A 15,607-nucleotide genomic window follows, 5' to 3' on the forward strand; every position below is an offset into this window, starting at 1 on the left:
TACAATTTCCACCTCGCGCAATCTTTTTCTATGATACCGTACAATTATCCGGCTCCCGTATAACAAGGATCTCTTGTGAAACAACGATTCTTCGTACCTGACTCGATTCGTCTGTCGGTCCAACGTTTTCCGTGAGCTTATTCTACAGAACCGCGAAGCGCGATAAAAAGCGAGCAGAGAAACAAGCACGCGAGAACGGGACACGCTTTCTTATCGCATTCAAATGCCAAGCTCTGCAAACAAGCCGTTGTTCTTCGATCGTCAAGTCTGTCAATTCTTCGATGCTTCGAATGTTCTTCGATGTTCGGTGTGATTTTTCATTCTATCGACTGGTTCGTTCTTCTTGCGATCTTCTAAATAGTTGTTTTTCTCGCATTGTTTCTCGATTATCGAGCAGAGTGCTCTTATTGTTATACATGTAGTTCTTTAGCCTTGTCGAACATGTATCGTCATGATTATTCTTGCCTTCCACTTTAAGCGACTCTCCATAGTTCGATGCGGGGACACGAAGCAACGTAATTTCCACGGCATCGTATCATAAGCGTTTGTGTCTTTCTTTCTTTGAAACAGGCTGGTTGGTTCGCCGATATTTTCTTCTCATTAATCGGTATCCTTTGGAAAGCTATTTGAGCTAAATTTATTGTTCCCTATGTATCGCGTAAGAAACAGTGGTATCGATCGTCGCGGAATATTTACGGACGATTAGTAACGCTCGATCCGTTTGCGATGTGGAGACGCGTAATATAACCGCGTTTTTCTTCCGCAAATTAGAACGACAGGTCGTGTGTCGCGCGTAGTTTGTTTTCTCTCGGGGTTACTTCCACGCCGCAACGGGTACGGTCGATTTCTTTCGTCGGCCGTCACGCAACACACCGAGAAAATGAAGGGTTTCGCCGTTTGGTCGCGTCCACGAGCTACCACTCGGCTCCCTCGTCTCGTCCCTGGTTATTGTTAATTGCCCGTACAAAACCGTGCGTACCTATTAACCGTAAATTACGAGTCGCTTCCACATTAGACCGGCCAGGGGAGAATTATTCGTTGTAACGTTCTCAAGATCTTGTCCTGATACATATTTTAAACTACTTTATACCGTCGCCGCGCGCCAATTGATTTAACGCGGTAATTTAATTTTCTGCAAAAAGTTACTTTTTCGTGGTACGCGTGTTACGCGTACAAACACGCAGCTGTTACAGACAATAATTTCGCCTCCCTAACTTCCGGAAAAAGGTGGGAGTTTCGAGAAGAAGTTTTGGGTCGGCGTTTTCTGTTCGGTTTTCCATTTCAACGTAGAATCTCATTTCTAAGATCTTTGAATACGAAAGCATTCGATTATTCGATAATCAATCGCAAATACGAAAACCACTGGAGCCGCGTCGATTCTGGGCATCGACTTTGATTTATTCGCGCGCCTTCGTCTCGTATACTTCAGTATTCGTCGTACTATGTTCCCTTTACGGTTGAAATAACGATAAGCGATCAGGCTTAAATTCTACGATGTTCATAGACTCAACTAAATGCGTGCTTGATTTCCTTTAATACTACGCGTAATATCCTATAAACGTAGACTCGGTAGGTATGTTAAGCAAGATTGAACAGTATCGATCCGCGAGTCGAAAACTATTTGTAATCGATGGTTAGCCGCGATGCCGTAGAATCTCGTTGCAACGCACATCTCTTTCAATCCGCGGAACGCGAGCCACGTGTCGCACGGACGTGTTTCATTCTTTTTGTTTCCTTATACCGTTGTCTGTGTTCTATTCTCTGGTTGATCTGCCACGATATCGACGTGTCCCCGCGATCTATGGGTTTGTCGAAAGCTTCATTCGACACTTGTCGCGTACTCCTCAAACTGGCCCTCCGTTTCCGCTAGTTGTTCACGCGACGATCAACCCTTTCGTCGCGGTGAAAAATTCACACCAGATCTTCCGTAACGATAAGACTTTTTTGAATCGTTTTTTACATATATGTATACTACTTCCACCTTTCTGTCGAGTCGCGTGTTATCGCCATCGCGACTTATCGGTTATCGTTCCCCCTTTGGACTGTTTTCCTATATTTTGGGATATTTTTCGATTTCGACGCATTTACATTGTTTCTCGCTTAAGCATAGGTCCGTGTTATAGATGTAAACGCGATAGAGACAACTTCGTAGACATGCTGCACGTTGGAACTTTTAACCGACATCGATCTCTGATTCACGACGGTCAGTTTCAGTCCGTGATAGTCAATCTCGAGTTGTTTCCATATAGAGTTTCGGTACCGTTCTCGTCGAGTGATCCGCGACCGTTGTTCTCTCGAGTAAACGAGTAGAACATCCACGTGACGAGTTGAACTCTTTGCCGAATCGCGTGAAACGAAATCCTGGCGATTTACGCCGCATCGATATTCTTCTTGTTTTTAGTATGGTGATTAAATTTGTTCGGACTTGGAGGAAGCGTCGTAATACCGAAACAATCGATGTCAACTGACTTATAAACTTGGGTGTATTTTTTAGGAAGAAGTGTTAGTAAAATTGTTATTCCCTGTATGGATATCGTAAGCACTGTAAAACAAAAAAAAAAAAAATAATAACAAACCCACTTATATCCGTATGACGATATATGAATTTTAACGATATTCTATAAATGGCTGTACCGTATTGTAAAATCAAAGAATATAGCGTACAATAAAGATTAGCGTGATAGAAACAATACGTGTTGTTACTTGTGTCTTGACTCGCTTCTCCTTTTGATGTTCCCTTGTTCTACTACCATTGTCGTCGATGACAGTCACAGAATCAATGAAATTACAAAATCAATAATGCCATTTTACCTGTTTTATTAATAACGACGGATACAATGATAAACTCTTATCCCTGTGATCAAAACAAAATTCCTAATGAATTTTTCAGCATGTGTCGGAAGGCTTCTTTACATACGCCACAAGAATGTGATATCTATCCAAAATACTATATTCTTGTTGACCGTTGTCGTTTTTGTTCGGGAATAGGATCTTCTGGCTCGCTACTTCGCGCACTACCACATTCTCGAACTCCTCTTTGAGGTGATCAGGGATCCGCGAGATGAAGGGATTAACCGCAATCATATGACCTGCAACAATGATCGATCCGCTTTTACAACGTGTAACCTCCTTTTCAACCTATATTTCCGTTACTTTGCTCTTGATCCCAGATATTCAAGCTCCTTTGCTCCTTTTATTATCGCCAGCTAGGAAACGCGATTTAATTATATAGTTACGATACTTGACCAATACACTACAATTCTGTACGTTTTAATATTTGCATGTTCTGGTAAACGAAGCTTTTTTCTCTCCTGCTACAGTGTAGAATCTCGAAGCCTACGTCCTCCAGCATCTTCCTTAATGCCGCTCGGGAATCTTTGCACCGATGGAAAAAGGGCACGAAGCGATTTGCGTCCTAAAGCGAGAGTGATTGGCTGAGTTATTCAGAAAATTTGAATTATTGGAAAAATATTATTAGACTCGTTACCTCCATATATGGTTTGTATCGTGGGTTCTCGTGAATCCTCATGTAGGCATCGAAACCGTCGTTCCAAGCCAGGAACATAACCAGAGCTTTTCCTCCTGGTCGCAGTAACTTGTAAATATTGTCGAAGGCTCTCCTAAATTCAACAACGATGAACGTTAAATTGCACGATAGAATAATTAAGTAAGAGAGTTAGAGGCGAACAGTACCAAGAGTTGTGACACCAATGGAGGCAATAAAAGGAGAGTACGTTGCTATATTGGGCTAATTCCTCGTTAGGTAAAGCCAAGGTTTCGATGTCCAATTGCAAGAACGATAAGCGTTTCACGCCCTGGTACTTCTGCCTTGCGTAATCGGTCATCGCCTTCGATATGTCCGCCCCTGCAAACATTTACAATGTCTGGACCATACTTCAACCATCCTTTTGTCCTTGTTCCTTTACCTACTAGCTCCGCTTCCAGTGACAACTTAGGTAGGATCAGCTTCTTCGTAACGTCCCCTGGTCCGCAACCGATGTCGATGCACTTCCCCCTCATCTCGGACATCTCTTTCTTGAATTCCTCGATAATGTCGAACGCGTCGCGGTACTGAGACTTGCTCGCGTTCACGTATTCTTCTACCATGTTCATCTCTATTCGATTGTTTATCTTTCTAACGATGTATGAATTTCTAACGAAACTTAGTTCGAAGCGAACGGTCGAACGATTCCTACGTGTCTCGCGGTTATGGATCTTCGAGCGACCGCGACAATTCGTGAAATTTTCAAGATTTATATCGATCGGTGACAATGGCTTCGGTGTCCCGGGGGTGGGGAAGAAAAGTATGTATTGACTCAATACACCGTCAGATCTTCTACTGGTGACTTTTCGACCCAACTTTGGTATTTATATTCGGTGAGTCGTACAAATAACCTTCCTGCCATACAGACATACTTCTCCCATATTCTTACTTTATTATTTTCCTCCTCTTTTTTTCTTTGCTTCCGTCACTGCCTTCACTTTTTCTTTTTTCCTTTCTTGTCACGCGTGGAAGATGGTCACGTTTGAAAGTTGAATGACCTCTTCTATGATTACGTCTGGAATGTTTTAGAATCGGCTGCTTGTCCGTTTAATAATTTTGAAGATCTGTTATTTCTTATCCCATCCTTTGTGCCGTAGATCTATCGTGATCGCGCGTCTTTTCCGTATCTTCGACTACGACGGTCGTACCCAGTGTGATTCTACTTAAGCGTCAGCTCCTTAAACTCCTTGAACGTCGTCAATATTTCGCCAACCTGATCCTCGCGTATGAATATTTGTCGATTATCGACTTTGTACGATCGGAAGAAGATGGAATCGGAACTGTTGGACTCGCGTATATTAGTTACACCGTGCCCATGACATCGATAACGAAATGTATAGCGGAAGGTCCACCGTGCGTTTAGAACATCGAAATTTGATAGGATAGGTCTGGACCTACTTCGTACGAGGGATGAGGTGGTGCTAAGACGAAAGGGGGAAAGTAGTCGCGGCCGGTTTATGGGCCGTGTAGATTCGGTACCGTCCGATTTTTGCCGAACATTCACGAATGGCTAAACTTGAACTGCAGTTTGATATGCATTCTAGTTCGGCTGCATTCGTTCGTACAAATAATATTTTGCCCGATTGCCAGGTAGGCCTGGTTGCACTGCCGTTTTGTAGCCGTTTTAACTTCGTAACAGGGATCATTAACCGGAAAGAAGTCTCGATCCATCTGGCAGATACATTATACGATGAACAGAGATCGGTTTATGAATATTTTTAGATAGGAATATTGTAAAATTTATTGATAAAGGATGGTGTAGATTTTTCTGAATTTAAAGTTTACGTTAAAATCGCTGCATTTCGCGGATATACTGTTTTCTGACCACCACTTCCACCTAGCGAAAGGTGTCGTTAGGAAATTGAACCTAGCATCGAGGTCTATTCGCAGCGCAAACATTGTATTTTTCGCTCGATTAAAAGCCGCCCTCGTTATACAGATGATGGTTCTCAGCGTGTATTCTTGTTTCGCTACGGCATGCTGTATTTATCGCGCGCATGTCGTCGTTATTTTTATAGTCCGGCTGCTGCGATCCTGCGCCCTTTCTCTCCACGGAGCGTAATTAATAAATTAAACTGGAGCGACGTTTCTTCCGATCGATCACAGGGATTCAGCGCTTATCTTTCGTTTGCCATGGATTTGCATTCTCGGACGCTGTAGCCTGGTATTTGCATACGCGTGAACCCTAAATATAACCGTAGCTCAGGCCTATATACGTAGGGCGAAGGGCGTTTCTTCGTTAAACAGGTTAACTGGAATAATTTCAGTCGTACAATAGGACTATAGCAGTCAGATTTTGGGAACAGATGTCAACTTGACGCCACGGTATAAAAACCGTTTGACCCGCTTTGTTGCTACCTCTGCGGTTGTCTCCACATAATGCACAAACTAACGCAATATGTAGCCACCTTTATTTCGTTAAGCGCCAACAAAAGCTCATGACGCGTATCTACCTTCCGGAGACTATGCGAACTTTGCAGTTGTGGAGTAAGAATTCAACCGAGAGAATCGTCGGTTCTTCGAGATTTTACTCGACTCGAACGTTGCTCGAGATAAAACCACGTTGGAATAGAAGGATCGACGGATAGGCAGACAGAGAGACGGAAAAGGGAGAGAATAATGGCGCAGTATGGCGGAAGAGGATGCGCGAGAGGCTCGAGGGGAGTAGAACAAGGCGGATCGTGGTGGAAAAGGAAGATGGATGCGAAACCCGCGAGGCAATGATAGATAGAGACCGCCTCTTGCTCGCGACCTCTCTCACCTTTTCTTTCAAAGTGTTCTATCGGTACGGTACTACTACTACTCCGTTACACAAGATTCGAGGATTTTCTCATCTTCCACGAAAGCAACGTTTTTCCTTTCGGAGAACGAATAGGAGGAAGGACGAAGAAGGAAAAACGTTGCTCTTTTTTCCGTATCCTTCTCTTCCCGCGTTCGTCTCGTCTCTTTGCCTAAATCCTCGTCTCTAGGTTCGCGTGTATCGAATGAAGGAGACGGCGGAGAGAACGAAGGGCTTTGATAAATGACTGACGCGGAAAAAAATCCGTGTCGATACGTCTTGCTCGAGAAGATGAGCGCTCGTGAATAGGCAGAGAGAAAGAGACAGGGAACGCGAGAGGCACATCCGGAAAAAGTAGAAATTTTAATTCAAAGTACATTTCTATTTTGCGTTTAATTTTTACAATTAAAAACAGCATCGTTACGTTTAAGACTTGACAGAAACATAGGAATAATTCGGCGAACCTTATAAGAAACTTTCGAATCAATTTCAAACGATACTCCGTGACTTTTCGGATTGGGTTCTTGATGGCGTGGACGATTGTCAGGTCGATGGTCCTTTCGCGGATGCGTGCTTTATCGGAAAACACTGAGTGAGATATATGGAGAGATTATACGAGATGGCGTTTCAGAGTCGAACAGGCCGCTATTCTCCGCTCCGTCAATTATGCTAATTTCGATTGCCGCGAGATTAATGGAAGAAGGCGGCGTCCCCTTCTAGTATACATATACTCGGTTCTCGAAGCCTCGACGCCGGAGACCTGACGTTCCTTCCGCATTCGGCCGACCGTGCATAATGTACCAGACTTGTAATTATTGCGGGTTACACGCTGACCTTTGCTATCCGTGCTGCGAACCAGCTTCTCGTCTCTGCTAATTTTGCAAACACGAACCACCGATAGAATCGTATTCGACACGATGAACTTTCGTTCGTACCGAATCTGTAATACATTGGATGCCGCATTGTTTAGGTTTCCTTCGCTGGTAGAATGGAAGAAAAGAGAAGAAACAAGAAGAAAAAGAAACAAGCTACTCGATGGCATCTTCACATCAATAATACATGTCGCTCGATATCTATAACGTCTTCTGCTCCCGCAACTCCTCTACGCAAATTCGACGCTTACATTTGCGCGTGACACAAGTGACCTCTCTTCTTCCATGACTTTACTATTGTTCCGAGATCGAAGCATAAACGGTAGCGTACTGTTCACGACCCAGACCTCTCGATTCTTCGTGGACACCTCTCCTTCGAAATTTTACCTCGATTATCGGCGTCGAATCGTTGCCACGAGATAACAAAAGACCTACGCATTGCGAGACAAGGAGCGACAACGGCAGGAATAAGAGAATATTTTCAGAAAGTAGAAGAATGGGTGTACGAGTAACTGGATGTCAAAGTTTCAAGCGCCGAAACGGAAAGGTTGGTTTCGGTTAAAAGGGTCGTAGTAGCATCCCTTCGCCGTGTGCGAAAATATTAACGGACAAACGGTGAGCGCGTGTTCTATGCACGCCTTCTCTCCTTCGGAGGAAAGTATGAAAATCCATACAGTCGCTCGGAGAAAATATCCGTCATTTAAAATGGATGGATTTAGGTGGATATAAAAGTGAGGGGTGGAAGAAACCGGTGGCTGTGCAAGGGAGGCCCTCGGCACCGGAGGTTGGGTGAGCTTGGAGGCGACTACTGAAAGTCGGTAGCGCCGGTGGCGGTGGAGGTGGAGACGGAGATGGTGGCGGTGGCAGCGGCGGCAGAGCGGTGATGGTAGTGGTTGCCGGTGGTGTTGGAGATTTAAGGGAGACATTTTAAATGGATGGTTCTCTCGCAGAAGCCGGCTGCCCCTGGTATTATCCAATACCGTGGCTCGTCTCGCGGCCCCGTGTCTCTTCGCAAGAATTCGCGAGCATCCGAACGAACGGAAGAACTGCGAAAGAATTATGCTCTGACATTATTTCTGTCGCCACCTCGTCCGGCTCTTTATCCACGAATTTTCCTTTGCGTAAAAGAGCCGGTCCTCTTAGCCGGCAGCTTTTCTACGGAAAGTAAAGTTCTCGAGAGAAAGTTTCATGAAAACTCGCGACGTTAAAGCGAGAAGGGGTCGGAAAAACGCAGAGTGAGACGTGCCATGATACCGGGCTTCTACTTCGGAGTATCATCGATGTAAGATTATCTTTCGGTTCGTAACGAGCAGGGCAGATATCGCGGTCGGGAATAAAAATACCAGTGCTTGTTTCTTGTCTTTAAAGACCGATCCGTGTTGCCGTACACAGCTTTGTATTTCGCACGAAGATAGTGCTACATCTCTTTAAGAAGACTGTGTTTCAGGATCGATAGAGAACGCAATCGCATTCAACACCTCCGACATCTTTCGGTCTACCTATTTTCGCGTTAAAAAATCGTCCGCGGTACCAATGACCGCGGAACTACCCTCGACTATCAGTCTTTTTCAAGCAAGTTATTCCATTAGAAACAACCAGAACTAGAAATTCTTCGAAATGGATTTTCTAGGAGTTCGACGAAATTTATGGCTTTTACGAGTTGCTATTAATGGCCACCGACCCTATGGCAGTTCTACTGGATCACGGCCGACCGTTAAACCGAGCCCTAATGTTTCGTAGTTATAGACTCTCCTCTCAAACGAAAGGTTTCTCGCGTTCCGTCCGAATTATATCACGGCCATACTACTTTGGCGAACTCCATTGCCTCCTTCCGTAGCGGCGCACCTCGAAAACGGACACAAATGCCAGTGCGTTGACGCTCCACCTTTCCCGCGGATGTTCGCGACTCGTCGCGAGAGAAGGCAGGCAATCGTGAAAGAACGTTTTCCTTTCTAGTGGAAGAAGGAAAACTGAGATCGCCCAATGAGACCGAGGCGACAGTCCCGCGACCAATCGTCGAGTTTCCAGCATTCGGATGTGACTGCGAACAGGTGTGGCAAAAGAGGCTGCGGGAGTAATGGAAGAGAGACGGTAGAAAGAGAGAAAGAGAGGAGACTCGTTTTCCATGCAATGGGGGTGGATATAAAGCGCGTGGAGATGAGCAGGCGAAACCAGGAACGGCCCTGCGCGATCGGGAGTTTCCCGAATTCGTTTCATGGACCGGAAGTCGGCATCGTATTTGCGCTTTCCATTGGGTTTCCGAGTGTCGTCGGGGCCAATGGCACGACGAATGCCGACTGTCGGTGCCGCGATGCGGATTCTAGAGGGGTTGGTTACGCCCCACGCTCTACCTATACACCGAATGAAACAGCCAGAGAGAGGAACGGAGGAACGGAGAAAGCAGGAGAGGCTGCCGCTTCCTACGAAACCGACAGAGACGGGCAAAGGAACGAGCGAGATTTCCTTTCCAGTGCATCTCCTTTCCTCTTGCGTTCCCTCTTCCATTCCCGTTGGACTATCTCTGTATTTGCGAGGGAAGAGGGAGTTTCTCCCTCTTGGAGTCTTTGTCCGTGTGCACGTGAATGTGTACGGACGTCTGTGCGCTGTGAAGAGGTCGAGAGGGAACTGGGAGGAAAACGAAGACGGGGACAGGCGGCAGAGGATGGCGGGGGAGGGAAATGGCGATGTGGACGAAGATGAGGATGAGGACGAGGACGAAGAGAGGGCGAGGGCCGCCTTGCTTCGATCCGAGAAAGAGACACAGATAGAGACCCGGAGTGAGTCCTGGCTTCGATCCCACAAGGAGGTAGACACTCGGTAGCACTTAAACTCTCCTCCCTCTGCTTACCTCCGCTCTTTTCCCTCCACCCTACAATCTGCCTTCCACTACCCTCTCCACTACTTTATCCGTTCCATCCCTCTTGGTCGCGGCACTATCTTCTCCTGCTGTTTACTGCACTCTTCTCTTGCGTTGTTTCTCCTTTCTTTAATTTCTTGCTTTCTTCTTCCTCCCTTCTCCTTCTCCTCCTTCTTCTTTTTCATATCCTTTAGCGACGAATGTCGTGGTTTTGGAAATTATTATCGTATTATGAGAATTAAGAAATTTGGAGGACTTTGTATTGGCAAAGACGTATCTGATCAGGCTTTATACGAGCTTCCTTTTTTTTTTTTTAAATTAACGACCCTTTCCAGCTAATTCGTTTATTCCACATGTAAGCTGTTGTATCTGAAATGACGTCATTCGGTGATGGTACGCGACAACGTTTCTCGTGGATTTTAGAAGCGGCGGGAATAGCAGCGGCGCGATTAAAGCGTTCGTTACGGTTAATCGCGTGAGCCGTTTATTTTTATAAGTCAAGGTTACCGTAACACCTGTACGCGCCTCCAGCCATGGGAATCGAGAGCAGTTTGGGGTTGACATTTTACTCGCGCTCCTATAACCGGAGGGCTCGTACGGCGTGTCGTTAAAAACGAGCTAATTGGTTTCATCAAAGCGCTCTTGGTGTCGCCGGGGAAACGAGTACCATGCCGTTGAGTGCCGGTTGATTTTTCGCCCCGTATACCGGTAATCTTCGTTGAAACGTCTTTATAAAATCGCGACCGTGAGCGCGAGCGTGAGCACAAGCGCATGAGCCGCGTTCCAGCTCCGAGCTCGCCTCTGCTAAAGCGTCAAACGTCCTTTCATTCTTTCGCGCTATTTACCCGCATATTCCGTAAAGCCAATTCAGCTTAATCGAATTTCAAATTACGCGGTTCCCGCCGGTATTTTTCTTCCGAAGCCCGGGACACGAACTTCGGAGCACACTTTCCACCCATCGATGCTCCTGCCTCTCTCTCTCCCTCTTTCTCTGCTCGTCTATCGAGACCGATCCCCTTTTTGTTTTTCACTCTTTTTCTTTCCTCCTTTTTTCCTTTAATCTTTCTCGCCTCGACGTTCCTCTAACTAACGGCGGAGAAAGAAGCGAGGCGCGAGGGCAAGCGTGGGTTAAAACCCTTTAGTCTAGACCACAGGATCGGTCGGCTGGCTGCCGGGGAGTTTTCTGTTCGGCACCACTTAACAGCAAAGCCCGAGAAAAGAACTTCTCCCCGTGAGCTTTCCACGAGAAGCAGCTTGGTTTTATCGACTATCAAAAATAAAAAACGTCGTCTCGGTAGAAAACAGAAAGGTCGGTTGGTCGGACCGTAGATCTTCGTCGTCAAGTAGTATGTACCTTCGTTGGACGGGCAATCGAGTAGTCAGTCGATCAGGATACCAGACGCAGGAATACAGTACGGATATGGTAAACAAAAATGGTAATACGTAGAAATAAATTAGTTTGCCGGTAGACACGGCCACTCGGTGGCACGATGGCGTCGCGGCGAACCAAGGGAGACGGCGGAAAAGACGGAGAAGCGGAATAAGAGGAATAAAAGGAAGGGGATCTTGAAAGTGGTCTCTCCCTCCTCTTCCCCTTAGCTGGCAATGACAGATACAAATAAACGATCCAGCGGTTTCGCGCAAGCGCCTTTCCAGAATCTAGCTTCTACCGTTCTCTCCACCACCGCCATCGCCACCACTACCGACACGGCTACCACCCCCTCTTCGTTCTGCCACCCTGGCGGAAGCGGAGGTAGGCAACGAGTACCCCGACATATCCACCACCACCTTGGGTGGAGCCTCGTAACTGACGTCATCAGACGTACAGACAAACGGCACAGACGTAGAAACCAATGCGCGAAAGGCCAGGTGGCTTACGTCTGCGTACAAATAACCGAGTACTTTGGCCACCCCTGAACGGACCCGCTTGGAGAACCGCCCCTACTATACCAACGATTCTCTTGTTTCCTAGGCGCCCCGGCTTCGACTTTGGTCCCGCCTGACTGCTTTCGCTGCCATTGCTTGCCATTTCCGTTTTGCGAAATACAACCAAGAAACTTCGACCCTCCAGCCAAGGGGTCGAGGATCCATCGAGGACTACTTATGGATTCGACGGTGTCGATGCCTCCGAGCGAACTCGATGGCCTTCGGGGGTACCAGGCCTCTTTTTGGCTCTTCGTTTCATAAAAGAGCTTCAAAGGCACCGATTATTCGTCCCGTTTAATCTCCGCTCGTCATCGGCTCGATTTACCACGCTCGACATTATACAGCCGACGAGATTTCTAGTTTGGTCCCCCTTCGTCTCGGACACGATACGTTGTTCTCTCAGAAGAAAAGTAACGCGATTTGCTTTCGTCTTTTCGTAAGACGTCCGGAATGAAGCTACTATGTATCATCAAACGTGGAGTATGGTGGCAGGGTGGGAAGTGAAAGTTCGTTATGTCGTGTAATTGCATATCAAAAATATGCAAGCACGAAGCTAGAGGTCCTTAGTCGCGTTTCGAGTGATCAAGGGAAATTTGCGCTGACGACAGGTTTCGGAAAAGAATTCCTCTAACCATTCCACCGGTATCCTCTCGAACTCCTCTGTCCCCCGAGTTCCTTTGACCTCCTGGCACTTGTGCAGAACTGGTAGCACCGATAGGAGGAACACGCGAGTAGTAGTCGTTGGAGAAGTTGTATCGAGACCTAGTGGCAGAACCGCAGCAGGGTGGACGGCTGGAGGAGGCAGAGGCGGCCGAGGCGGCGGATACGGAGGAGGAGGAGGGGGTGGTGTAGGAGGTAGCGAAGCGAGGCTGAGGGAAAGAGCGCGAGGGAGGTACGATCGGTAGGTAACACCGTGGCGATGCTTGCGGGGAGAGAGAGAATAGAGGGAATAAGGTGATGAGGGCTGAGTCGAGTGCCCGGGCCGAATCACCGACCCGGCCACAGCACACCCCAAGCCAGTCCCTCTCTTACTCGTGCATTCGCTCGCTCACTCCCCCTACCCTACGTTCTCTCACCGCCCCTTCTGACTCACCCTCCCGCCCTCGACGACCGACTATCTTTCGACCATTTGATCGACGATATGAACATTATTAATGAGCTTTATCTTTTAAAAAAGATTTGTTAACCATTTTATTTCTCGACCTTTATCCTGAAAGATCCTTTATTTATCTTTGTTTTAAACTAACTTTCATAATTAACGACTGTTCAGGGAGTCATTGAAAAATCGACAGCATAGATAAACGAATGGATCGATGAAATTCATCATTTGAAACTCAGAAATCTATCATTAAAGAATGTCGTCTCTTTCTGATATTTCGATGCTGTTTCAATTGGCCAATAGCTGATCATACGAAAACTCGAGACGGTAAATTGGCTAGTAGGGTTAGTCGATGGAAGAGAGAGAAGCAACGAACGACGGCGTTATCCTTGGATCTATCGTTCGAGGGCACTCGGTGATTCGTCCTCCCGTCGATTAGGCGCATATCCGATCTGGAAAATTCGCTTAGATCACCGGATAAGCGTCGAGTACGATCCTCTGGTGGGTCGAGGTTCGCTACTCGAGACACGGAAAGAGTCAGTCGTCTTCGGGGGACCAATCGACTGCCTATTTACCCGCCAAACAGAGCGCGGCAAGCGAGTTCCTCTTTCAAATTCACCCCTTTGAGCGGCGTTCTCCTGACGCTTCGCGCCTCAAGTATTCGCCAGACAAAACGGTCTCATTCCCATCTCAATCTATATTCGCACGTCCAACACACTCGAGATTATGAATGCGTGGGGTTAATGAAACCAGGGAAGGCGTCTGCCTTTGCACCACCGACCGCCACCACCCGCCTTCCGCCCCCTTCTCACACTCCAATATCCTCAACACCCTCCGCTATCTCCACACGTTCGTCGAAGTCTTGGCTAGCACACCTCCGCCGTACTCTTCTCGCGGTCTCTTTCTCTTCATCCTCCAGCGGGTTCGTCATTTTTCTTCCCGTCCTCTTCACCCTTTCCATATTCGTCGAGAGCACGAACCGTCGCCAGCCCTAGCTGCCCGCGGTTCTACTACCGTTTTCCACGGAGTAAACAAAGTCAACGCGGGCGCGAACTCGGTCTACTTCGCTTTATTTTTTCAAAAGAGCGTGTGCAAGCGTGAATGAGCTACCGCATACAGGGGTAAATGTGGCCAGACGACCAGCTCTTACTCTGCGGATCTCCTTTCTTTTCATTCTTCATACTCTTGAATCGATTCTCAGGAGAAAAGGTTTTATCTCTTGGTTGCTACTTAACACTCGCCTTTCCTTATCTTTGAACGCTCCCCTTTCCCCCCCTGTTGCCAGTAAGATCTCAATGTGATTAAATAAAAATCGACGTGGAAAAGGGAAATACACGTAAACGAGATGTTCGTTTCGAACGATAGATTTTCGTGGCTCTACTCTTTATGGGATACGCGAGCGATAGGAATGCGCTTTATACGCGACGGGAAACAATGTCGATCGGTTTTTCGTGAACAACCTTGTCGACGCGATGTCGACGGTGCAGCCGGAATTCCGTTTAATTTACTGTCTCCTAAAGTTTTAGTAATTTCGCGTGCATGTTCCGCGCCGTTCACGAGTTTCTCTACCAGCTGGGCAACTCTGCTGCATTGTGTTTCGTCCGACGTGCCCACAGATGGCGGTATATGAGCGACCGCTAGTGAACAATTTTCAACCGCGCGACCCGCAAACTGTTTGTCAACATTCCAACAGTCGAATATATTTAACAACTTTGTAAATATTGAGCGTTGTTTCTTCGAAAGGACTCGAGGATAGTTGCGAGCGTTAATCCGCGGCGTGCCATTGTTCGTAATTTATTCGATGTGTACGTCGCTCGAATTTGCATGGTGTTAGTTTTGTGGCACCTTTGTCGTCTAATTAGATGTAATCACGACGAGTTGTTAAGTAATGCCAGTGACGTTCACCATATTAGTGCCTGGTGGCACCATATTAGTCCCTTCGACACGCGGTTCGTGTCGTTCATGAAAATATATAAACTCGTTCGTCGTTAACCTTGAAATTTTAGTCCAAACTAATATACGTTAAGCGAGGAGCGTATCGGTGAGACTCGGTACTGCTTTTAGGTGTTGATTAGCAATTACGGGTGTCAGTGAATCTTCCCGGGACACCGTATCGAAGCGTAGAAGCGTGGAAGTGTCGTAGATGAGACAATATCCAATCTGGAACAAGCACATTGAAGATGGACGCCACGCTGTTGCAATGAAACGGAGAGAGAGCAGAGTAGGGTTATAAAGATTTTTATTCCGGGGTATTATCCATGAAGTAATGGTAGCAGTAAACCACGGAAGCTCGAGGATAGGTCATCGATAGTGGCGAACCTCCTCGCGTTAGACGCCTCTTATACTTCGCTATGGTGGAGGTATGGAAGTCTCGCATTACGTTGACTTACAGGTACTCACGGCGTTCCTTTGCACGCACTCTCTTCCGGGAGGATACATTTTCGCGATCTCACCCCATTAACGAGAAATAGCGCCGTTCGATTCACGTTGTATTCCCAGTGAAACGTCCGACCGTATTTCGGTTTTATCT

General features: G+C 46.8%; 1 protein-coding gene across 1 annotated transcript; it reads right to left on the reverse strand.

Annotated features, from left to right (window-relative positions):
- Positions 1-2,482: 2,482 nt before the first annotated feature.
- Positions 2,483-4,113, reverse strand: LOC117238099 (juvenile hormone acid O-methyltransferase). The gene is made up of 5 exons (XM_033502735.1): positions 3,927-4,113; positions 3,694-3,865; positions 3,488-3,620; positions 3,268-3,415; positions 2,483-3,089 (listed from the first exon to the last, which is right to left on the reverse strand). Exons 1-5 carry the CDS (start codon positions 4,111-4,113, stop codon positions 2,887-2,889), a joined length of 843 nt encoding a protein of 280 aa, XP_033358626.1. The 3' UTR covers positions 2,483-2,886.
- Between the last annotated feature and the right edge of the window lie 11,494 nt (positions 4,114-15,607).

The sequence above is a fragment of the Bombus vosnesenskii genome, unplaced genomic scaffold (assembly GCF_011952255.1).
Source record: "Bombus vosnesenskii isolate JDL3184/JDL3185 unplaced genomic scaffold, Bvos_JDL3184-5_v1.1 scf7180000013431, whole genome shotgun sequence".
Taxonomy (NCBI): domain Eukaryota; kingdom Metazoa; phylum Arthropoda; class Insecta; order Hymenoptera; family Apidae; genus Bombus; species Bombus vosnesenskii.

Coding starts and splice junctions, on each gene's coding strand:
- LOC117238099 (XM_033502735.1), bottom strand. CDS start 4,113: ATGAACATGGTAGAAGAATACGTGAACGCGAGCAAGTCTCAGTACCGC. Junction 3,866..3,926: donor ACTGGAAGCGGAGCTAGTAG/GTAAAGGAACAA, acceptor AAATGTTTGCAG/GGGCGGACATATCGAAGGCG. Junction 3,090..3,267: donor GAACATGCAAATATTAAAAC/GTACAGAATTGT, acceptor TCATTGTTGCAG/GTCATATGATTGCGGTTAAT.